We start from the raw sequence: 25669 nt of genomic DNA on the forward strand, positions 1-25669 counted from the left end.
GGAACAGACCATCCTGGAGAAGGTCACTAAGAGTCAGCACTGACTTAATATAATCAATAAATCTATCAATTTTCCTCTTTCAGCAAGAGGGCAGGGAGCAGCTAAACAGCAGTCCAGGGCTCATGTGGTATCTGTGATTTTAACGTACTCTGGAAAGAAATTAATGTGACAGGTTTTGTCTTGGAAAGCAATGTTCCTCCAACTGTTAAATATTTACCCAACTGATGAGGTGACAAGAAACAAAATGTACAGTAAAGTGCTCTGCTTTCTTGTGTGAAATGAACTCTTGTCACCAAAAAATGAAAATAGTTCTATAGACAATTATTCACAACTCTCCCACTGAATGGATTGGCTCATAACTGCTTTTGACACTGAGTCAGAAGTCAAGTCTTATAAATGAAAAGGTCAGAGTACATAACTAAGGAACAGGAAATGTAGCATTCCGTAGTGTCAGGGATTTCAGGAGAAGCAACACGTACTTACATTTGCGCAAAGCTGTCCACTTTTTCTTTTATTCAGATATTTTTAAAGAACATATTGCATTATTTCTTGGCAGTTTTCAATGCTTTTTAGCAGAAAGCTAGAATGGAAATATCTTGGGTCTAAAGATTTAATGTTATATATACATTTAGAATAGTCTTCCTTAACAGGTAAAGAAACACAACCCAGAGAGCACTGGTCAGCCTGGATTAGTCGTCATATTGTCTGTAGCACAAATTATTTGACATGTTGTCCAAATCTTTGTTAAAAAGTAAAGCTCTTTCTAGGCTACACTATGTCAACAATAGTAACAAATGCACGTCAGCAATGACACACTTAAATGGTTTGGGATGGATGAAATGTGGTGACTTGAAGAATTTAATAAAAAACATATGGCGTGTGAATGGGAGAAAGGATTACTGATTTTAAAGTATTAGAACTATATTTAAAATGCAAGTTTCAGCTCTACCCCTAATACAAGACTTAGTCCTTAATGTTAACCCTAACCCTAACAACAACATTAAATTCCAACTGTAAAGTTAGCACTAATATTAATAATGAAAACTACCTTAATGTTAAGCCTGCATCTAGTTCTTACATTGAATCTAACCAAATTGTAACCCTTAAATTAAGTTTAACACCAATAAAGTGTTAAACACCTCCATTTATGGTGTTTCTGAACCATAAATTAGTACCAGCACAATCATAAAAATTAACATCAATGGTAGCTGTAAACCCTAAAATCACCCTAACTTTGTCCCAAGCTAAACCTACATTATTCCTGACTTAACCCAATACAAACATGAATCTTAACCCTAACCACTACACTAAATCCTAATAGTAACTAAATGTTGCAGTATGTTGTTAAACTGCTTGGCAATGAGTGGGTGCAGACCAGTCAAATGTTTCAACCAAAAACCATGCAAAAACCATGCACCATTTCTGCTGTTATTACAAGTTCTTTCATTTCAGCTTCTTTTTTATTCTTATCCACCTCCTTTATCCAAGCTGCATTCTTGTTGTATTTCTTTGGGTTGTCCCATAGTTGTGCTCAGAACTGCACTGTTTCTTCTTTGTCAGGTATTGACTGGTTCATTGCAGTCTCTCCATTGATGAATTGGTAGAACCGTTTCTGATTCGACTGAAACTGGAGATTCTAGTGTGCAATTCGAGCTTTATATCTGCTGATTTTTTTGGCTATGGCTGTTATTCGCTGCTTTATTATTTCCAATGCTTCTTTGATCTTCCTTATTTCTAGGTGATATTTCTTGATCAGGTATTCTTTGATCTTCTTTTTCTTCAGCTTCTTTTCTTTCATCTGTTCTAGCTTGCTTGCATCTGATCTTAGCATGTTGATCTTATTTTCCAACCTGATCTTCCATTTTGGTGGTGCAGTATTTGGTTTTTTTCCTTGTTTGTTGATTTTGCATCCAACTTATTCAGTTACAACTGCAGCCCTGCTGTACCTCAGTTGGTTTGTTTCTTGCAGTGAGCTGGTGCTTATATTTGATATTATAGTATTGACATTGTTTAATACTTGTGCTAGCTGTTTATTTGTAACAAGCCTCAATGCAGGCAACCTTATTATGTTGTTTTTGTGCTGTTCTAGATGTTTCAATTCTTCTTGTTTTTTTAGTTACAGGGCTTTGTTCTTCCTGAGGAGAAGGCAGAGGAGAGGGTACCTGGTTTGGGTATGAAAATGGTTCAATAGCTATGCTGGCTTCCTCTACTGCCAACTCCCCCTGGTTTGCCTCTACAGTCTGAACTACTTCTGGCAAAGCTTCAATTTCTTTGCCCTGGGTAGGCCTTTGCAGTTCTTCCAATTCTACTTCTGTGAATACTTTATTTCACATTATAAATTGATGTTGATCTGCTAACCTGTGTTCTGTTATTTCTGATTCTGGATATTGTTCTTTCCAGGACTGGTACATTCTTTTCAGATATCCTCTTCTCATTGGACTTGATTTGTAATAGTGGATCATTATTTCTTTGTTTTCAGTCTTCGTATATTTGCAATGGATAAACAACTTTTCTTCCAGTAGTCCTGCAGTTGCTGGCCCTAGTTGCTCAGCCAACAGTCCTGAGTCCTGTAGCCCACTTGTCACCAGAAGTCCAGGAACTGGAACACCTAGCATGGTCCTTGTTGACCTGGGCAACAACTAATCTGCTATACATTTCTGTAAATTACATCTCACCATATTGTTTACGGGAGAGACACTCTTCATCTGGCTCCTCTGATGAGACCTGTCCAGTATGGTTGAATCTCTGGCATAGCTCTCATCCTCCTTGGAGCACACAAGCTCCACAACCACGTCAAGGTAGTGTCTCACTGGGAGTGATGATGATGGTGATGATGATGATGATTTTAATTTGCTAGTTTGAAAAAAAGGGGAGTGACAACCCAGGAACAGATTGTTGGGTAGGCAGCCAGATCTAATTGGCTTTCTAGATTCATGCCACGCTATTTAAGGGCTGTTGCTGAGCGCTCATGTCCCATAATCAGAAATGCATCAAGTGAGACTCTGTAGCATTTCAGCTTCTACTCCATTCCTACTCCAGAACGAAACAAAATCACCAATTAAGATAAAGGGGGCCAAGTCCACAGAGGAAAAAATAGCTTTAATCAGCATGAGAGGTGCAACTTTGCAAATGAAAGGATGCAAATGAGAGGATCACAAATTTGACATCAGGACTGAAAACAAGGAGAGTAGTATCTGAGCATTTCAGCCTCCCTAGACACTCTATTGCAAATCTCAGAGTGACTATTTTGGAAAAACAGGACTAAGTTCACCATTGAGTAACAGTTTACTGAACTCACATACATCAAAATGTTTCAGGCAATCTTAGAAGGTCTCAACAAACACAATGTCTTTTTAACATAATACAATTCTTAATTGATAAGGTACTTGTAATCTGTCCCACATGTAACCTTGCATAAGCAACTTCTCTTCCCCTCCTCCTCTCCCCCTGCTTCATCCAAAATTAAATTCTACATCAGCCTAGCCATTCTATGCACCCAGTGAAGTGAGTTGCAGCTCACAGAATTTTATACCTTTTAATAAAACATTGCCACCAATGACTAACATGGTTCTCCTGCTACAATGTCCAAATATGAGTATCAATTTTAGTGACACTGGCATTGCAGAGCAAAACCACATTAGGAGCATATCCTAGAACTTGAAATACGTATGTTCGTTAAAAATTCAGATTGACACTATACAGTCCCAACTGGGCTCTGAGCAGAAATTGTGCCCAGACTCTAGCCAAAAATACTTTTAGCACAGCAGGTATGAATGCACATCTAGAATAAGAAAAAGATTGCACTATAATTTCTTTATTTATTCCATTTATATCCTGCCACACTCCAAAGAGACTCTCAGCATAATAAATATTAAAATCTTTTTAAAGTTAAAAACAGGCAAACAAAAAATCCAAATAAACAATAATAGGACTAAAAAGATAAAAGATGGCCAAGTCTGACTAGAATGCTCTCTGGAACAGCTGTCTTCAGCATCCTCCTGAATGCCAGCTGGAAGTGGGGGCACTCTGAGCTTTACGGTGAGACTATTGCAGGGAACTGGTGCTGCTTCCGGAAAGCAGCGCCACCTGGCCTCAGCTCTCATTACTTCCAAGGTAACCTAATAGGTTCAGCCAATTCTGGTTGGAGCAAGCCATCCTCTAGGTACCCTGATGCCAAATAAGAAATGGCTTTATGGGTCAAAAACAGCACCTTCATTGTAATCTTTAGTTCCTTCTGATTCCCTGTAGTGTCCCATCCTATCATGTTTTTTTTTTTAAAGAATTCAAAACAACAGCATTTTCCCACAGGAAAGATATATAATTAATTTCAAAATCTTATTTCAAATCCATCTGGTCCCTTAGTCCATCTGTAACTTTTCAAAATCAATGTTCTAATCACCCTTTTGCTGTTTATTTTTTTAAAAAAAGGTTTTTTAAAGTCCTTAAACTTGTATTTAAAACTTCTTTCATTAAGGATTGAAGGAAACTCACCTGGTGCCATAAAACTTGCTGATCCAAAGGTTCCTAATAGCTGAAAAACAGTTAATGAGCAATTTCCGAAAGTGATTAGAAAAGGAAATATGCGAACCCAGGGTCCTTTCAAAGATGCTAACCATGGTTTGAGCAAAGATGGCTATTCCCTCGTCTCCCAGAGCTCTAAACCTGCTGGAGACCACTGTCTTGTGGTCTCCTTGCAGGGAGCAACTATAGGGAGCACTTGTGGGTGATCTCAAGTCCTCTCCTTGTCTGGAGAGGAATTATGAAGATCCAGTCTACTTACCAGCTTTTTATCCTACTGCAGTGGTTGGCTCATCTTCAGTTCGCCATTTCTTCCCCAGAAGTCCCCAGAACTACCTATATTTAATAAACTCATGTTGGCTTCTAGTAATCACCTTGTTCCTTTCTAAATGCTTTCAACCCACTATTTGATTATCTTTTCTAGGAGTTTTCCAGGTATTAATATTAAGCTGATTGGTCTGTAGTTTCCTGGGTCTATTATCCCCCTTCTTTAAAGACTGGAACAACGTTAGCTCATCTCCAGTTTTCTGGCACTTCCCCTGTACTCCAGGAGTTCTCAAAGATTACAGTCAGTAATTCTGATATCACATCTGCCAGTTCCTTTAGCACCTTGGCATGTAATCCATCTAGCCCCAGCAGTTAAATACATTAAAGGCAGCTAAGTGTTCTCTCACCACTTCCCTTCCCAGTTTGACCTGCATTTCTCTTCTGCCGGGGAGTTAAAGAGTCTTAGAAGTCTTTTTGTCAGATCCTGAATGTGAGCCCTAGGAAGACCACATACTTCTGACAGACTACCAGGCTGACAGACTGCTGCTTTGGTCCCTCTCAGTAGGGAGTCTCCATTCACTGCCACTCCTCACTTCCTTCTCTTCAGAACAGAAGCAGAAATGCTTCCCTTTGCATAGTCCCCTTCCTCAATCTCTATAATAGTATGTAGGAAAGACCTTGAGAAATGGGGTGAAGAGATGCTGCCTACAGAACAGTCAGATAAGAGAGGGTATAGCCCACAGCTGCATAATGAGCAGAACAAGAGGCTCAGAAGGGACCCTCCCTAACTTCTTGGGCTGTAAAGGAGACAGCGGGAGACTTGTACTTTCAGACTTGCAAGATTCTGTTAATGTAGCCTTACAATAAAGTAGAATTAGCTCATCTGGCTGTGTTTCCTGTCTGGTCTACCTGGTAAGGCTGACAGCCTCTCAGGTTTATTGCAGCTGCTGTTTGTCTAGGGTTTTGGAAACATAGTTAACAGGACAGCTTTGGAATGTATTCTGACACTTGAAAGAAAAAGAGCTCTTCCTGGCAGACTTAGTTCTTTGTGTCATGCTCTTCCATCTCTTGCCCCCTTTGTCTAGATTATTTCTACCTTCTGGGAGGCTTCCTGTTGTCTCTCTGCAAGCAGCTCCTCTGTCTGATCCAGAATTTCTCATCAGGGTGGACAGGTTTGCCTCTAGCCTCTTTACCTGCAGCATGTATAGTTCTTGTCAACTTCAGGGAAGAACAAACATGTCACATCTCTCTGTCTCCATGATCACAGAGGATGCCTCTGATGAAATTGAGACCTTAGAACATGACTTCCTGAGCTGTAGATTTTATAGAGAATTCTGCTCCCAATTAATTCATAACTCCAAACTAATAGATAAACTGCCTGGCCATTCAGACCAATGGCATTTAGAACTTTTCCTAAATGTTAAGCACCCTGAAATCACCTAGCCAATAGTTAAATTGTGAGCCCAAGCCATAACATAAATAGGTGATTGACTTAATTAATCAAATTTGTTGTATTTTTAAATTGTATTTGGTTGTTTTAACTTGATCTATTCTTGTTTTAACTGAGACCTGGTTTTGGATTGTAATAAAAGTTCATTAATTCATTAATTCTGCATGATTAGAAGAAAAAGAAAAAGAAAAAGAAAAAGAAAAAGAAAAAGAAAAAGAAAAAGAAAAAGAAAAAGAAAAAGAAAAAGAAAAAGAAAAAGAAAAAGAAAAAGAAAAAGAAAGCAACTCTCTTGATCTCCCCCTCCAAAGTCCTATTCATCTGCTCAAGGAAAGTATTCATTGCTTTCTGCTGGCCTACAGGTGAGGGTAGTGAGTTTTCTGGAGGCAAAAGAAGAATCCTTATTTGCTCTACTCAGTCCTTTGCTAAGGACAACTTGTACTTTGCCACTCCTCTGGCATGACTAATCAGATTAGACTCCCATAAAAGCAGTGAATGGGGAAATAAAGTGAATATGATTCTGGGTATACAGCAATTTTCTTATCATAAGGTATATTACTGAATGATTATGAGGAACAAGGGCCAATGTTGTCTTTCCAAAGCTAACTTATATTCCTTCCCTCTCTTTCCCTGTTGCCTTAATTTGGCTCATAGATATCTTGGGCATTTTGTAGCAGCTACAAATTTGCAAGAATAATAAGGATGAGTGTTGAGAAAACCTCCATATAGAAAGGAATTTGGGAAGGGTAAAACTTTTAATTCTACTGAGAGTTTAAAATCAGCTACAGAGACATTAGAACTTCTGTTTATTTCATTTCTACATCAACCTTCTTATATAGCTGAGAGTGGTTTACATTAAAGTTTAAAGAATGTAGCTTCATTAAAGCTAAATTAAATAGATTAATATTGATATAGAACTCATATTAAAGTCATTTACTAGTTTTAAAAGCCAGGTTGAAAAGATGGGTCTTTTGGGCCATTTTCAAGGAGTGTATTCCACAATCTTCTAACCTTCTAAAGATAAATTAGGGATCTTTATTTCAATCAAAATTATATGAGCCACCTTTCTTACCATCACCTGATAAGCAATTAGGCAAGCTGGTCTCTAATGATCTAGCTCCCCAACTGAGTGGTCACACTGATACCCACCTTAAAAGTCAGTAGTAACTCAAGCAGTGAGATGGGCAGAACCTAACAAAAAACTGTTTTGACTTGCAGTGATGGGCCAGCATCTGCAATCATACCTGAGAGTTAAGTAGCCTATACAGTAATGACTTATTCTGATTCCTGTGCATCTACTATTTAGATAGTTATGTCTGATGGCAGGTGTGGCTTTGTGCTGAAAGTTGGTGGATTTTCTCCAGAGCCTCTTTCATGTGGCTCAGATGCCGATGATGACATCAGTGGATCCCAGGTAGATACATCATCAATGTATTTGATGATAAACAGAAGAAATATTACTTTAATTTTACAATTGGTCATGCAAAGAGCCTTTGTAATCTCATTGACCTAAAGGTACAAGCCACTTCCAAATCTGAAATATTTGTGGAAGTGGACAACACGATAAAGACTGGTAGCACATTTTAATATGGAAAATATTTAACTTTGTAGCAGTTGTTTTATTTTATTCAGTTATAATCTTTCTTCCAAGTAGGCAGCAGGATTGATGCAGGCTTTCTAATGTAGTTTCTCAATGTTTGAATTCACAATTCCAAATTTCAGGAAGGGAGAAAATGTCCAGAAAAGAAGTTGAGGCTCCTGGGCTTGAGAGTGCCAGGAAGACCTTTCACTAAGACAGAAAGAAAAAAAAATGTACACAGGGGAAATTAGAAAGCAAAAACTGAGATGACAGCTGCATAAAAGATTTCCAAGGGAATAAATAGGAGCATCTGCATCTTTTCAAAGGGAGGATGTCAACCTCTAGGTGGGAACTTTTTGGTGGATAGAAAATCAGCAAAGAACCTTGGACTCATAATAATAAATTTTGATGGTAAAGTAATATCTTGATTCTTTTAAAGTATGAGGGACTTTTTAATTACGTAGTTTTAGTTCCTTAGGACTGAAATTCTTGAAGAAGGGCAAGCACAATTACCTGCAAAAAGAGAGGTATATTTTTCAATTTTTACTCCGTTTTAAAAAAACTTTTCAATAAAATTCCTTTATCAGGAGCACTATAAAGTAGAGAATATTTGCAAACCTATGTTTTGTATAAACAGGAGATATCATTACAAATTGCTAACTTTTTAAAAACACGTTCTACCCATTTGTCTCATGAAGAAAATTAAAGTTGAGATCAAGCAATTATGGTATGTTTAGCAACTGCTTCAAGTACACAGCGGGCTGAGCTTAACCAGGATCTCTTCTGCCCAGGGAAGAGAAGCTTAATCCTAAGGACTCTGCCAGCATTGCCTCATCTGGACATTTAAGAACAACAACAACTACAACAACAACACTTATTGTCACCTGACGAACTCACAAAGACATAGGATGTATACAAGTGGAACATTTATAAAGGAAAGCGCTCCTGGGGAAGAAAGAGGTGACCACCTTCTGTGACTTGTAGCTTCAATCAGTTCACCACGTCCTTACACTAAAGTAATGTAAATGGAAAAACATTGCTGGAGAGGGAGAGGGGCTAAAAAAGTCAAGATGGCAGATGCGAGTGTGTGATTGAAACCCTGATCCTTTTACCTTCATCTAAAGAGGCAGGGCTTGAATCACATTGTCACAGCCACCAACTTGACTTTTTTGGGCCCCTCCTTTGGTTGATACATAGATATCACTTCATTTGATCCTTAGCCCAAAGCAGAGGGAAGCAGGATGCTCCACCAGCTTTAGAAATATAGGATGGTAACTGTTCCTTCCAAAACACACTCCTTTGTCTTGCTAATTGTTATAGACCAGATGGAGGTAAACTAATTTTTTTTTTTTTTTTGGATAAAGCAAACATGATTTTTCCATTTTTTATTCAAAAGAATCATGTGCAATAGTTAGACTGAGAGATAGTGGCTGACAAAGGTCAACCATTAAGCTTTATGGGTGAGTTGATTTGAACCTGGGTCTCCTTGGACTGAGTCCAAAATTCTTAATTACTAAACCAGCCTGGCTCTTTAAAGTTGATCTTTAACAAAACTTTCACATAAGTGTGAGGTGGCTGTTAAGTAGCTAAAACCTACTTTGTAGTTTTAATAGCAAATGCCATTTTCTGCCTATGTGAAACAAGTGTTTTAATGGAATTGTAAAATTTTATTAAGCCTGGGTCATAAATGTATATACAACCTGTGATTGGCAGCTGATGTAACAATTGACTGCCCACCTTTGTTCACTAAGATTGCTCACATCTTCTGACTTACTGGACATAACTTGTTAGTTATGAGATACTGAGCAATTGCATGGTTGTTCAGTAATGCTGACATCATGGCCTGCACTGGACATACTCAGAAACAGCTACAAAGCAATAGCTCCTGCATTTTTGCAGCCATCTGATAATATTTTAGGGAAGAAAACTACCCTCTGAACTGTTGTAGTGCTCAGTAACAGAAATGTTATTCACATAAGCTTTGGAGAAGCTTATGGCAGTGCCCCTCCTGAAGAGATCCAAATGTCTTTGTCAGCTATCACCTGTCTCTACCCTTTTCTTCGGGGGGGAAATTTACTGAGACAATGGTCAGAGACAGCATAGGTTGCTCTTGTCAGGAGCTGGACCTGGTCCCTGGTCCTCTTTACACCTCTTGATGGCTTATGATACCACTGAACACGTTATCCTTTTGGACAGACTGCAAGGTTGGAGATCGGAGGCTTTGCAAGGGTTGGTCCTTTTATCATCTCCTTTCATAGTGGAGAGTTCCAGCTGATGGGAGAGGGGAAGAGAGATCAGCTGGTGACTGCTCTCTTGCGAAGTGTTTGAGGTCTGAGTTGTTTCACTCCTCTCCTGGCAGAAGCTATCCACTGCTTTGGAGTACAGTATCATCAGTATACTGATGTATACCCAGCTGTATAGCTAGCCCAAGCCAGGGATGCCATGGAAATCTTTACCTGATATCTGGAATCTGTTAAGGTCTGGAAGGGATGAAACTGGCTGAAGTTGAAGCCATGTTAGATGGAGTTGCTGTTTGTTTATCAGGTCCTCTGTTCCAGTATTGTCAGTGGGACAGTATTACCTCAGGGGAACAGGCCATGAATATAGCTGGCTAGCCAGGTGGAGGCCATGGCCAGGATGGCCCTTTGCCCAGTTCTGGCTGGTGTGTAGTTGCAGCCCTACCTAGAGCAGAAGCACTTCAAGATGGAGATTCATGCTGTCAGTCATCATTCCCCTGGACTATTGTAATGTGCCCTTTATGAAGCTGCTTCTGAAGACCACCTAGCTGCTACAGTTGGTCCAGAAAGCAGAAGCCCAGGTATACACTGGCACAACCATCTTACACTGGTGCTATGAGTCCTGCAGTGGCTCCCTATAAGCTTCAAAGCATTGACTTTAATTTACAAAGCCCTATATGGTTGGCACCACAGTACCTGCAGGAATGTTTTCTCTAACTGTATTTGACTCACCTGAAAATCTTGGGAGAACTGCTGCTGCTCCCCCATTTTTATGAGGTAAGGGGGAGCTGAGGAAGTGTGACCGGCCCCAGCATTGTTGACTTTCTGTAAGCTTTTAAAAGCAACTATTTTGGAAAACCTTTGAAGAAGATATGAACAGTTTCTTAGATTTGTAGAGAGGACTTTGTTGTTTTTACTGCTTCTGTAATTTGTTCTGTGAAAGTTTTATTATCTGGCAAGACTCTGACTGGGTAGATACAGATTGAACGAGTGATTGATGGATGAAGCCCAAATGTCTCTTTACAGCACACATGGTGGACAAGGAGAGTGAGTGTTGGGTTCGTGCTGCATCTTGGAGGGCTGCCAGCCTTGTAATCTGCTGACCTTTCTTGCTGTCAGAGCAGAACGTTGCTCTTATAAGGCAGAAGGACACACCACAGAGTTGAAAGAAAGTCCTCAAACCTGTCACTGATGTCAGCAACAGTGGTTTGAAGTGGCCAGGGAGAAAGTATCAGAAAATATGTACTGCGATTATTTATAATCCCGTATTTCAGGACAGAGATCCTGACAATAAAAAAAATAACTGGAAGCAGTATGTCACTGGGCCTTCCCACAGGCAGCTGCTGGCCAATGACCCCATGATGGCAGAGCTGCTGGAGCAAGTGCAGAGTGGGGTCCCAGAGGGCAAGGGATGGTAGTGAGCATTGTGGGAACAGAAGTTCTGTTGGAGCAGGTCTTCCTCAGGCATTTATCTCCAAAACATGGAATGCATGCTTCTCAACACACTAAGAATCAGAACCTGGGTTTTTAATGAAAAGTAGCAGTGAAATGAAGAAGGCCTACCAGCAGTACGATTGCTGATTGCTGACCTTAAACTTTGCTTTCAATATCAGTCAAGGTTAGCCACTTTATTTCAGTCATTTAGCAGCAAATCTTAGGAAAAAAAGAGTCACATTTAACTCGCTGAATATCAATGCAGCCTACACAGTACAGAAATTGACTAGAATAAAACAAGCTATAAAATCATATAACAATACAGTAAAACTGTACGTTTAAGAATGTTGGGCATAGAAATTAATATGGTAAAGCATTATGCAATTTGAATAAGGCAATTACTGATTATTTAGAATAATAGAATAGTAAAATTACTGAGCTAAAGTATAGAACCATTATAATGCTAAAATCCATGCAATTAATTAATTAATATTAATATTATATCTAGAGAAAAATGCAGTGATGACTTCCAGGTGGAAATATGGCAGACTAGCACATCTCCATGAAACAGCAGGGATGACACAGAGGCAAAAAACGAGAGCCGGGTGATATGTCTGAGCTAACAGAGCTTCTCCAGACAAGCAGAAGCCATGAGACCCTGAGGGTGACCTGCAAGTAGAGCGCCAAGAGCCACAGAAGAAGACACCATGCTCACAGCCTTGCACAAAGCCTTTTTAAAGGACACTGGGTCTGACCAATCCACTTTCTAAAGCATGTTTAAGTGGAGCAAATTTAAAGCGTAAAGAGACCTTCAGAGCAGCAGAGCACCTAAAGAAGTGTTGTCCAAACTTGGCCACTTTAAGATGAGTGGACTTCAACTCCCAGAATTCCCCAGCCAGCATGGTTGGCTGGGGAATTCTGGGAGTTGAAGTCCACTCATCTTAAAGTGGCCAAGTTCGGACAACACTGACCTAAAGCCACCTGGATGAACGCACCTTCGATCTGGGAAGGATTAAGGTAAAAAGGAAGCAACCAGTTATAAAGATTTAAAAGAATTAAATGTAAAAAGCTGACTGGGGTTTTGGAATAGAAAAGTTAAAGAACAGACTAAAGGGACAGTTAAATTTGGAATATTGCCTCATTTAAAGTATTTTGTGAATTAAATAAACAGATTAATATATATCTTCGTGGGAAAGAACAATGTTTAAATTTGTTAAGGAAGCTGATTGGCTGACTGTGTTAAACAAAGAGATACTGTAAGTAGAAAAAGAAGGGAAACGTGATGTTCTGAGAAGACCATGTGATTACAGAAGTATGGAGTGCTGAAAGGGACTAAAATGTGACAGATGTGGGTGAAAAAAGCCTCTCTTATTTTTTACTCCCCTTTTAAGGATTACACATTTGAAATAAAGAAAAATGTATTATTAAAAGGGAGTGAAAGTTATAACAGGAGGAGATAATTGTTAGACCACTCCAGAAGAATATATTTATGACAGACAAATTTATGGAAGAGGACACTATTTCATTGGCCAGAAAGATTATTATATGTGTATAAAATGGAGATATATTGAAGTACCAACAATGGAATATAAAATAGCAAGTACTTTTGTGAAATACTGAACCTCTTTTGGACTTTTTGCTGAAAATGGAAAGAGTTAAATGATGATTTTTAGACTGGATGATTGAAAAAGTGTTGAATAAGGGGACAAAGGGAAGAGGGGTAACAACTTTGACTGTAACTGCTGTAATGAGAGTCAGAAGTCACTTCTTTGATTATCTTTTTTCTTTCTTTCCTTTTAACTGTATTGTTCTCTGCACTTTTTCTTTTTTTTCTTTTTCTCTTCTTTCTTTCATATATTTCTTATTTTTCTTTTATTCAAGTAAAAATTCTCATTAAAAACTATATAGAGAAAGAAAATGCAGTGATGTAGTGTATAAGGAAGAATAATACATAAGAAATGATTATGGTTTTGAGTCTAATTATAGTGACTATTTATCTATATTGTTGAAATGTCTCTGGCAACTATTAATGAAAATAAGACAGAAGTAAGAATCAATTGACACATTGTTACAAAGTAGTGACTAAAAGGACAGCTGCTTTTGAAATATTTCCAAATGGAAAATATTTAGGAGGTGTTTGAAGAAAAATTATGGTGTATTGTACAAACTATGAAACAGTATTTGGCTGCTTTTAATATTTACATTTTCAAAACAAATCTGTAGGAAAATAATAAAATATGGTATGGGGCAATAGCCACGTAAATTATGTGTATGTTTTAGGCTTGTTGATACACTGCTGAGCCTCCCTCTTTTCCTTCCTCTTCTCATCGCACCCCACCCTGGACACCCTCCTCCCACTCTCTCGGCCCCTGACAGCCTCCTCCCAGTTGGCTCAGCTGCTCCATCGCCATCCCATGGTCTCTCAGGATTTCCCAGACAGTTTCTTTGTCTGCACATGCTTCTTTTACCTACATCGATGTTCTATGATCTTCGCGTCATTACATTTTAAATCTTCCCAGGCCCATTGCAACCATAATTCTTCAAAAATAAAATCTGGCCAAAAAAAATTGGTCAAATTCGAAAGTTTTGGGACATAATTTAATATGACATTGTCGTTAACACTAAAAAAATTCCCCATAAATCTATTTATAAAGATTAAAATATTATTCTAAAAGGATGTCAATGATTCGCAAGACCAAATCATATGAAGCAAAGACCCCTCAAATTTTTTACATTGCCAGTAGAGAAAATCTGACACCTATCCTTTTGAATACATTTGTTGAGGTGTCCAGTAATCTCAGACTAAGATCTTCTAATGAATCAGTTTTAGTTTTAAATCCTCTGAAGCAAATGTAACATTTTTTAAAGACCTGTAGCCCATTCCAGTGTTGGGTGTTCCAGTTCTTTAATCCATGAACCATAAACATCCTTGATGTCAGCTGTAAAAATGTTTTTTTTTTTAGTTTGTGATACAAAAAGAATGTGGGTTAAATTTCAAACAACAGTTCCATCAAATCTGTGAACACCTCAGGTTTCTCAGACACAGCCAAAGCAGCCAGTCCATCAGATTTTCCCTGACATGAGCGAGTGGACCAACCTCTTCTTGTCAGCAACTTAGACTCCAGAAGGAAGCCTTGATCTGCAGCTCCCCTCTTGAACCTACATGAAGCCTGGTGACCATCTGGGAAATAAAGAGCGCCGTGGGAGGGAGGCCCGCTTTTCAGCTGAAACACGGAACAATTTGTTGTGAAACATACGTGCCCACACATACATTTTAAGAAGGTTTCAGCACAGTTCTCTGCAATCACAGGGCAGATCACTGTACATATGAAAGGAAGTCTCATCTTTGAATAAATTATTCCAATACAAAATGCCTATCCATGTTTTTTTAGAAATAATGAACAAGAGGATGCTGTTTCTGATACATATTTCACAGCATCCAATTTATTTATACACATTCTTCTCTTTATTTAAAAGATACATTTCCCAGTTCGGTAGCAAAATGAAGCACTCCTTTACCACCCCCACCCGCCCCCATATCTTATCTGAGTAGTTCTGGACAGATGATATTTGGATTAACTATATTTCTTTGCCACAATTACCCCTGTTGTAATGGTCAAATTAAATTAAATTAAATGATTAGGGAATATAATCTTTTAAAATTCAGCATAGTATAGAAGATGGGAGAAAAAAACAATTTTAAATACAATTTTTAATCAGTCACTTAAAAATAATATATTTTTCCTATTAATATTTATTACAAAAAACTGTAATAATAGGTCCAGCAAGACATCATCCTTCATCTTCAACCCTGATATTTTACAACATAACAAATGGTTGGTCGCACAGTTAGCCAGATGTTTAGACTGGATTGGCATTTTTATCCACCTGCTGAATCCTTCCAAAGGACCTGGGATAGGCAGATGTTGTTGTTTGATGGTTTGATGGTGTTGAAGGTATTGTTGCAGGATGTAAGCTGTTCCAAGTAAAGCTGCCTTTTGCAGGACTGATGGTGATTTTGTCAATGGCAATGGTGTTCAAGTGGTGCTCCAGATGTTTTGGGATTGCACCTAAGGCCCCTATTCCTATTGGTCCTACCTTTGCTTTCTTTTGCCACAGTTGTTCTACTTCTATTTGCAAGTCAGCTTCTTTGCAGAGGCGGCACTTGCTGTCTGTTGCTGTCTTCCCAATTCTGGCTTTGTAGGCATTTGTTCTCAAGGCTTGGTCTTTAACAAATAGACTTCATTTTCCAGTAAAAGAGTATTGTTGTTGTTGTTGTTATTATGAACTGGTTTTGTGTAGTGGAGATAGTGCTGGCCTAGAAACCCAGAGGCTGTGAGTTCTAGGCCTCCCTTTGGCACAAAAGCCGGCTGGGGGACTTTGGGCCAGTCGCTTTCTCTCAGCCCAACCCACCTCACAGGGTTGTTGTTCTGGGGAAATAGGAGGGCGAAGGATTATTAGGTATGGCTGCCACCTTGAGTTGGCCAAAATATATTTTAAAAAGGTGGAGGGGGGGGCAAGACAAAAATCTAATAATAAAGAGTTTTGCTGATTTCTTCCTCTTTTACTCTAGTTATGCTTAGCCTAAGGAAAGATTTCCTTTTTCTATTTAAAAATCCTATTTTGTATGACTCCCATCAAATACCTAAAAGGATGCCACACAGAATGTGAAGAATGATTCTCTGCCATTCAAAGTGCAGGGCCCAGAGTCTGTCATGATTACGGTAACAGCCAGAGCTATGCGACAGGGAAACCGATTACCCAGAGTGGGGGTGAGCTCCCCTTAAGACTCGCTGCCTCCAGCTAGACCCTGGGCAGCCATCAGTCTGGGATGCCTTCATCTGGATACTTGAGCAGGGATTTGGACCTGATGGCATCAGTAACACCTTCCAAACCTCTGTGAGTCTATCAGAAGAAATGATTGTCTGAGCAGTTGCTAGTATACACACGTTAGAACGTTTGTATCTTTTGACAATGCCACATTTTAATGCAACGCAGTTGGATAAAGCTTAACATCCTACATTTTCCATTTCATGGAAGATGAGAACCCTACACATTCAGATGTGATAGCAAAATATGTAGAAATATATGCTTGTTTTATAATGTTTATAATAGTAGAATTATCATATACCTGTACATAGAATCCTAGCCTTTTCTGGCTAGAATTACATTCCAATTAACATTATTCTATAAAAGAATGCCAAAGAAACCTCAGTAATACATTGTTCCAGATTCAACCTGGACTTTCCCCCCCCAGATCCTATGTTCTTGATATACTTTCTCTAAATTGCTATTCTACTAATCTTCTATCCAAATTAAACACACATTTTATGCAGCTGATTTTATACCCAGAGATTAAATTTAGGTTTAAATATCCTTCATGTTTGCACAGGATCCTATATAAACAATACAACATTATTAGCATGGACATTTGAGTTAAACTCCCAGTTACAATAATTTCTGTACTTAAATGTACATCTTCAGAGAGAAGGTAATCCTCTCTAATTCATTTAGAAAGATAAATTAAATCAGATTTTATCTTAGCAATTGATCTGATGCTATCAGATTTGCAAAAATCATTTTTTTCAATCTTGCAAATACATGCAATATATATATCAAGTACTTGATATTCTTGCTGCAACTGATTAAATGCCCTCTCCTTCTAAAAAGTCCATATGGAGTGAAAGAATCGAGACAAAAAAAAGTATAATTAATATTAATCATGTTTTATGCATTTTGTTTCATGTCCCATGATAAACAATTTTATGAGTATATTTTTCCATATTTTGTACCAGAGGTTCCCTATTTTCTTGAATTCTGAGCACACTGGGAATTTTGTGAACATGTTTTTGTCAACTATGACTGCAACGGGAGGCTTAGCCATGTGCACAGCCAGTCACAAAATACCCAATGACTAAAAGACTAACTGCTCCCTGCAACCCATTAGGGTGCTTCCGGTTACCTCTAGCTTACCTGCCTTTTTTCTAGACAAGCAATATAATCATCCTTTCATTTGACAGAACTCTACAAAGATTTAATATTTTATCCAGCAGTACAACACAGATTGATTTTCTCCAAAAAGTGAGTTATTCCTTCTTCATGAGGCCTTCTTCTAAATACACTGTATGCTAACACACACAAATACACACAATAAGTGGAACAAAAAGATAACTGTAAATGTACGTGGGCACTGTTCAGTGTTGATTCAAGGATGGATAGCACTTTAAGTCTATAGTGGGGAAAGGCCCTCAGTGATTCTATTAATTCTCAGTTGTGCATTCCAAATGACAAAGAGGATATAATATTCTCTTCCCACTTACTGGTTTTATCAACAAGAGCTTTCCTCCTACTTGATGGCACCCTCAGGCTCAACTGCCATATCAAGCTACGGTATGTTAAAGTATGGCTTATTGAATAAGCCATAATTAACTGGCTTTGCATTACACATTAAACCATTTATGAATCACAGGAGATAGATTTGCACAATAGGTTATTTCAGAATTAATCAAATCTAATTATAACTTAGAGTACGCTGTGAACTCAGTCAATACGACACTCATGCAATACCTTTAGAAGCTTAATTAGACAACTGTTATTCTTGTTGCATAACCACATATTGAATTGGCTCACTCTCTAGAATATTGTCTAAAAGTTCCATGAAATGTGGAGTTCAGAGATTACAAAACAATATTCAGTGAACCCACAAACTCTCTTTCTTTTCCCAAGGAGCTTCTAGTTTGTGAGGCTCTCAGTTTGGACAGATCATCAACCCCTGAAGGTAAGTGACTATACTAGAATTACCAGGTGGGAGTTGAAAGAATCTGGATGACAAGTAGCAGATCTGGAGCCTTACTGCTATTGCTGTAAAAAGCTTCAGTTGCTTTAGAAATTAACGAATGGCTTTAAATACTCTGTCTCATCCACTGAGTGTTATGGGGAGAACAGAGAACATCATCTTCCATATTCAACTGTCCTATATTCTGACATTTTTTTTTTAACCAGAGACAAACTCCCAAAGAGGAAGAAGTGCTGCGCAATGCCTTTGATTTTGAAATGCTAGGGACACTCTATCTGGACTCACTTTTGGTCAGAGCCTTCCTAGACTGAGCACTGATGAGCCATTTGAATGACACAGCATGTCATGTGGCAGGGAGGACAGGGTGAACTCTTTGCAGATGTCCTGTCCTGTGGCTACACTGATGAAATTTCAAAAATTAGAAGGCAAGAATCAGCTGAAACCCCAAGAAGCCTTTGCAATGTTGGATAAATAAAGGAGTGACCTACTTTTGAATTTCTCCTTTTAAGGGGATTTCACCATAGCAGAATAAAGAACTAGTGATTTGTGTCGTATGCCAAAAGAAAATGTAGGGATTGTGAAGCTACTGTATACAGCACTGAAATTTTGTACTACAGCCTGCCTGCAAGCACTTAGAAAAGAATGCCAGCTTTATCAGAAGCTAGCATGAGCTCCTCAAGAATAAGTTTGTCAGATTAATGTTCTCTGTTTTTATAACTTAGTGATTAAATTTGATGGGCCAAGTGAAGATTGTGGTTGTAGCATAATCTGATCTTAGTAAGGCATCTGACAGGGTTTTTCATGATATCCTTGTGGGCAAGTTGGATAAATATGAGTGAGGTGGCGTTTCCTTGAAAAATGGAAGGGAGGGGATGTGCATTAACTTTGCAGAGGAAACCAAACTAGGTGTTGGCTAATACCTTAGAGTTCACAATACTTTGACAGGTTTGAGTATTGGGCCAAATCCAACAGGATGATGTTCAGCTGTAATAAACATGTAGTCCTGCATCTGGGTAGGAAAAACCAAGGGTATATGTACAGGATGGGAGAATATATATAAGAAAAATCAAGGAGTACTAATGGATCACCAGCTGAACAAAAAAGCCAATGCAAGCTTTGTCTGCATTAAGAGAAGCAGGGCAGCCAGCTTGTGGGGGGTAATAGTTCCCTTGCTCTCTGTAGTAGTACATCACATTTGGAGCTCTGTATCCAATTCTGGCCATGGCCCTTTAAAAGAGACATGAAGAATCTAGAAGAGATTCACAGAAGAGCTGCCAGGATGATAAGTGACCTTGATCATCAGGATTTTATTTTATTATTTTAATCCTAAAATAGCAGAGCATGTAGCTTGGAAAAGAGAAGACTGAAGGGCCATAGGAGAGCAGTCTACAAGTGTCCAAAAGGCTGGCACATGCAAAGGGGGGCAAGGGGCCTGTTCTCTCTTGAAACCAAGGGCAGGACAATAGATTGGAATGAAAAGAAAGGAAAGGAGATTAAGCCTGACTATTAGGAGGAATTTCCTACCTGTAACAGCTGTCAAGCAGTGGAACTCCCTTACCGCAGGTTTTCAAGTGGGGCTAGATGGCAACCTATCAGGAATAAGTGAATTTCTGCAGGAGGCAGGAATAGGTGACCCATGAAGTCCCATCTAACTCCTACATTCTATGATTCTCTCTCAGTTAAGGGCTATGCATTAACTTCCCATAACTGCACTCTTGTGGAACGTAATGGGTTCAGTTCTCATTCATAGGGATCGATTTTGTTTCAAGGGTCTCACCTTTGCTTTAAAAGCCTTTCTGGCCCTTGAAATACTGTAATGCTACTGTGAATCCAGCCTCTTACTTCTGTAAGAGCCTGCTCGGAAGCCTTGCATTAGCCAGTCTGAAAATTGCTCTCTTGGATATAAGGACCTGCCAGTCTGAGGAAACCGCTTGTTTATTTACCCTGCTATAACCTGTTCCAAAACTCTGCAGATCTACCTGCTGGTCTGCTGAGATTGGGAAGAAATCCAACACCAAAGTAAAAGCATTTCCTTTGCCTGGGTTAACACTGTATGTGCTCAGAGCCTGACACATGATAGGGCACCCTGTGCCAGCTCAGGGCACGTCATCTGCCTCAGGTTGCATGCAACAGTGAGCAGGCAGTGGCTTTCTCAGCGCCAGCAAGAAGGGAGAGGCCTTGGCTTTGTGTTCCACCGAGGAGGTCAGTCCTGGCATCTGGGACTGCCAGCTTGGTGCACAGCCGACTGTGTATGGGCTTTGTGAGGGAAGTTGATGTGGAGTAAGAGGCCAAGTCATCTGATCCTGAATTGACCTATTCTTCTAAACTGTACCCTTGCAGCATGGTAACAAGCAGCTTGATTGAGGTACAGAAAAGAACCAAGCTCTTTGTCTGTGCAGGGGGAACAAAGGCTGCCCTGTGAGTATGTGGCTCCCCATCAGCCTGCAGAGATCAGCTGGCTTGCAATTTGTTGCACAGCAATTCCTCAAGGCATCATTAGCGAAAGGCAGAAGAGTTATGAAAGCTTCTGAGATGTGGAATGAACACTGAGGCCCTGGATGACATCCCCATTTAAGCTATACAGCAAATGTCTTCTGTCTTCATTTTTCTTTTGTCCCCTCCCTATTTTGTATTTGGAGAGGTACTGGAGATGTCCTTTTTTTAAAAAAAAAAAAGTTAAGTCAGCTCTGAAATTCTTAATTTGCAAGTTGTATAGAAGGTATACGTGCATACATTAAGTACTGTCATACAAAATGCCCATGTAACTTCTCTTTAGCTTCCAGTCAGTCATAATTCTTTCCCAGAATTATTCTGCTATAGAACATTTATAAGCTGTAGCTACTGTAGATCAACATACATATATAAAACCATTATATGTTGTTTATTATCGGCCTGCTTCAAAGATGCCTAAATAAGAAACAAAGGATTCATCAACAGAATCTCCCACATTAAAAAGTGATGAGTTTGAAAGGGCTATTACTGTAATCTCTGCTTCATGTGGGAATCCAAATTAAAGCAAAGCTGGCTTCTCCATGTAACAGCTAGTGAGAGGGGCCTATCTCCTATCTAGGTAATTGGTTTCACAACTGCTTTTCTAAACCTATAAAAAACCATTATTCCTTGTATTGCACTTTGGAACAAGAGAAATCTTGACCTTCTGTATGACTTTCAGATATTTGAAAAAGCACTATCATATTCCCCTCAATCTTCTCTTCCCAATTCCTTCTGTCTGAGCAGCGTATAGCTGTTCAAATCTCTGCTTTCCCTGTATGGATTACATCTGTCCTTGTCCAGTTTTCCACAATTTCACAAACTGGATAGAGGTTCAGCTGGACCACGAAGAAGTTCCTTCAGTAGCTTAGCTTGCAATTTACCCCAGTTCTGGAGACTGGAACGCTTCCATAATAAATACAAATACTCTGTCATCTACAATATGCAACATCCCTTCAATCTGTTCCTTAAAACTGCCTAGATTAGCACATGCCTTTTTGCCGAAGACTGTTCCAAACTAAAAACCAAGAGTGACCTAATATTTTGCCATTTCCAGTGAGCAGCTGTTTTGAACACATCTAAAGAAGCCTCTTTTGTTGTTGTTTTTAGCATCCTTCGTTAATCCCAGCTTCTGAGCTTTAACTTTCCTGTTATCAGCTCTACAACTCTGGGCAACCTTCATATATTCTGGGATGATGTGTCTCCAGTTTGACCTTGTGCGTAAGTCCTTTTTAATTTCACATAATTGAATCATAGAGTAGGAAGGCTCATCAGAGGTCATCTAACCCAATTCCCTGCTCCTTCCCTTAGGTTCTGCTAAAGCATCTTAGATAGCTACCCAGTCTCGCTGAAAGTTGCTGGCCAGAAATGGTCGATACTTCAGCGGTTCGAGTCCAGCCTTCGCGTTAGCAGGGTGAGCTCCTGTTTCCTCCCCAGTTCCTGTCAACCCAACAGTTCGAAAACTCACGTGAGTAGATAAATGGGTACTCTCACTCCGGTGGGAGGAAAAATGCTGGCGGCGCCTTGCAAAAAGGAGTCGGGAGCAGTTGCTGGTAAGCGCAAAAAACCGCGCGCGCCCGAAAAGGGCGCAAAGCAACGGAAACCCCGCCTCCTGCGCACGCCAGCTGGGCTCTGCTCTAGGAAGGAGGCTCTGGCAAACCACTTCTGAAACACTTGCCTTGAAAACTGCAAGGACTCGTCCAAGCAGTCACTGCAGAGTCGGTAACGACTGAGCGCAGATTAAAAAAAAAAAAAGTGAATGAAAACAGATCGCTTTATAATGTAATCTATTCCACTGGTTGACAGATCTTAACAACAGGAAATGCCTCCTACTATCTAAAGTGAATCTAGCTCCCTGTACTTTCAAACCATTGGTTAGGGCAATAGAGAATAAGTCCACTCTCTCCATTACAAAGCAACCCTTTAAGTTTCTGAAGAATGTTGTTTCCTCTAGGCCAACTATACCTATTCCTGCTCTTCATAGGAACTGATTTCTAGTTCCCTATCTTGATAGTATTGAAGGCAAAAGGAGAAGAGGACGGCAGAGGATGCGATGGTTAGATAGCATCACTGAAGCAATGAGCATGAAACTGAGCAAACTCAGGGAGGCAGTGAAGGACAGGAAGGCCTGGCGCAATATGGTTCATGGGGTCACGAAGAGTCGGACACGACTTAACGACTAAACAACAAATCTTGATAGCTGTTCTCAGAACTTGCCCTAATCTGCCACTTTTTTTTCAAGATTTGGTGGCCAGAACTCAACCAAGGTTGGAGTAGAAGACCTCCAAGGTCCCTTCCAAACCTATAATTCTATGAGTGTTCCAAGCGGGCCCTGATCAAGGCAGAATACAATGGAGCAATTGCTTCCCAAAACAGAATTTGCCTTTTCAGTAGCTGCATCACACCGATGGCTCATCTTCAACTTGTGATCTATTGAGCATCCAGATCCTTTTCATATGCATTCTGCCAAGCGAGGTCTTCCCCATCTTTTTTTTTTCTTCCCAGATGCAGGGCTTCATATTTCTCCATTAAGTTCCCTCCTGTTCATGTTGGCTCACCTTTCATGCCCGGTAGTCTGGTATGATTTGTTTGTGACAAACTCCTGTTGGCTTTTGATGCATTCATGTTGATCATTCCTATCCAAGTGTTCACAAATATTAAAAAGTCTGTTTGAAAACCTGGCCAGTTTTGATGTCAGGCTGGCAAGTTTTTAATTTCCCACGCCCTCCTCCTTTTTTTTGAAGGTAGAGACATATGCTTTTGACTTTTGGGGCCTTACTAGTACTCCAGGTCTCCAAAATTACTATTAATTGCTATTTTATTAAATTAGCACTAGTTCCACCACATGAAATTGCCACTTCTTCTGTCATGGAATATTATTTATTGATGATCTGAGTTCATTAAAATGCACATTCATGAATTTGGACATTTGACTAGAATTACAGTATTAACATAGTTGGTTTCTCCCAAATTATGGACTTATTGCTTTCAGTATCTTGCTATTTCAACAGTAGAAGCCACTGGGGAATGCTAGATTAGATGGAAACCTGCTCTGATTTAACAAGTCACATCACTATTGCAATATAGTATTAAGATAATCTGATCCCCAATTTTTTTTTCTTCCTAGCATTTTTCCCAGAAGTGCAGGGTCTGCTTCTTTTGGATCAACCAAATGTGGTTGTGACAGGAATTGACTGACCAGCCTGTCCCATTCTATAAATCCCACTCAGTGCAGGGGGGCTCACCTTCATTTAAATGTTCATAGGATTGTAGCTTCAGTATTATGACTAAATCTCTTCTTGCTATGGGAAACAAGTCCTTTAAGCCTGTTTTGGTTTCACATGTGAGAGATTTGCAAAGCTTGACTAGATGATGTCTTATGCTCATGAAGTCCATACAGATGTTCTATTAGTTCTCTATGGCATTCTACAGACTACTGACAAGATCAAAGAAAAATAGGCACATGCTGGATAGTTGTGCAGGCTTAAGTGGAGAGGTATTGCTGCTTATAAAATGAATAGCAACAAATATCTTTAAAATTCATTTCTCTGGCTTGACAATGTTCTCTCATCTTTTCTGAAGTATACTTATAATGAGGTGAATTTATGTTAACTGAGAAGTAAGTATAACTTATCAGCCTGGAATTTAAGGTGGGGATGACTAACACTACAGGACCTGCTACTGCATTAAGATGTTCAAGGGCATCTGTTTATCCAGACCAATTTGTCTTAATTGGTCATCACTTGTTTAAGAATGCCTACTGTCCTACACACAGTATGACACCAAATTAGGGCAGGGTTTCTACACTGTCCATTTTGCTGTCATTATGTATCCCTTAAAGAAATCTCAAAAGCCTCCTGACTCTGGTCCACTTTGCTTGCCTTTCAGCTGGCTGACATTCTGCCCTTCCATGATGCACTTGCCTACTTTCTTCTCAATTACCATGAATAAAAGACACAGATTCCTCTTCTGATCCATCTTTATTTGTAAAAGTCCAGATATAAAATCTTAACATTTCTTTAAAAAACCTGAAAAGGCACGTTAAAAACTATTGTATTTTCCACCCCAAAGCCTGGACTATATTAACACTACCCATTTTTTCCATTCCATTATTCTTCTTGCACTCTCCACTTGCTTTCATCCTCCAAAGCTTCCCTCTTCCTGCATTTCAGGAACAAAAGCATGGAAGAATGTCAAGAGTGCAACTACATCTGGTCCAGCAGTCCTTTAGTAGTAGGTTTCTTTTTCCACCCAGCCTACAGAGAAGAAAACAAACAAACAAGTTATATATGCCATTTCTTAATGCAAATCCTTGATATCAAAGGCAAATTAGAGAACACAGAAATACTGAGCTCTGAAAGCACAGGTGGATAAGTCAAATGTAACAGGTGTTATAATGTAAATTCATGCTACACAATAGCAGGAACTACCTGGCCTTCCAACTGAGCCCTCCAAAGATGCTAATAGGAACCTGCCTCATTCATAAAGTTTATTATAATAAAATGTATTTATGTTTCATGTCTGAATCCTTAGATAGCTTTCTAGATTACCACAATGTACCTACTACATCCTAGTATGCTGTTGAGTAAATAATTGCTTACCTCCAGGGCTGCGTCTGAGGATTAATTTTCTTACTTCATCGTATACAAAGATGAGGAGAGAGTAGGGGAAGGCACAAAACCACCATAACGGTCTGCAAGATTAGAAAATCAGTTGTACCATATATGACATAACTGATGGTTAGCAAGAGCTCAGTAGCTTCAAAAACAAGGATGAACATATAATTTAGAATAAGCCCAGCTCCATTCCTTTAATACATCACTGAAGGAATTAAAAATGATCAACATTATGCTCAACCCAGTAATAGCAACTGAGGGATAGTTGAGCTAATTATCAGCTTC

At 39.3% G+C, this 25669-nt stretch overlaps 2 protein-coding genes across 6 annotated transcripts in view; one reads left to right on the forward strand and one right to left on the reverse strand.

Annotated features, from left to right (window-relative positions):
* LOC103053704 (uncharacterized) overlaps window positions 1-24951 on the forward strand; it is an 87384-nt gene extending 62433 nt beyond the window's left edge. For 2 of the 4 annotated variants that reach the window (XR_015797366.1, XR_015797369.1), the window contains one exon: window positions 11991-12368. The gene's annotated coding sequence lies outside the window, so the exon portion shown is untranslated. Of the gene's footprint in view, window positions 1-8602; window positions 8772-11990; window positions 12371-21878; window positions 22237-24656 lie in introns of those variants that run through there. The other 2 variants (XR_015797368.1, XR_015797367.1) reach the window with 2 other exon arrangements.
* Window positions 24730-25669, reverse strand: part of ATP1A1 (ATPase Na+/K+ transporting subunit alpha 1) — a 29085-nt gene continuing 28145 nt past the window's right edge. For both annotated transcript variants that reach the window (XM_088147523.1, XM_088147522.1), the window contains 2 exons: window positions 25370-25461; window positions 24730-25024 (listed from right to left, as the gene is read on the reverse strand). In XM_088147523.1, the coding sequence (XP_088003649.1) occupies window positions 24996-25024; window positions 25370-25461 (121 nt within the window). In that variant the 3' untranslated portion in view covers window positions 24730-24995. The remainder of the gene's footprint in view (window positions 25025-25369; window positions 25462-25669) is intronic.

This window comes from Python bivittatus, unplaced genomic scaffold, assembly GCF_059951505.1.
Source record: "Python bivittatus isolate LINGU-HERP-01145 unplaced genomic scaffold, Pbiv_v1 ctg000520_np1212, whole genome shotgun sequence".
Taxonomy (NCBI): Eukaryota; Metazoa; Chordata; class Lepidosauria; order Squamata; family Pythonidae; genus Python; species Python bivittatus.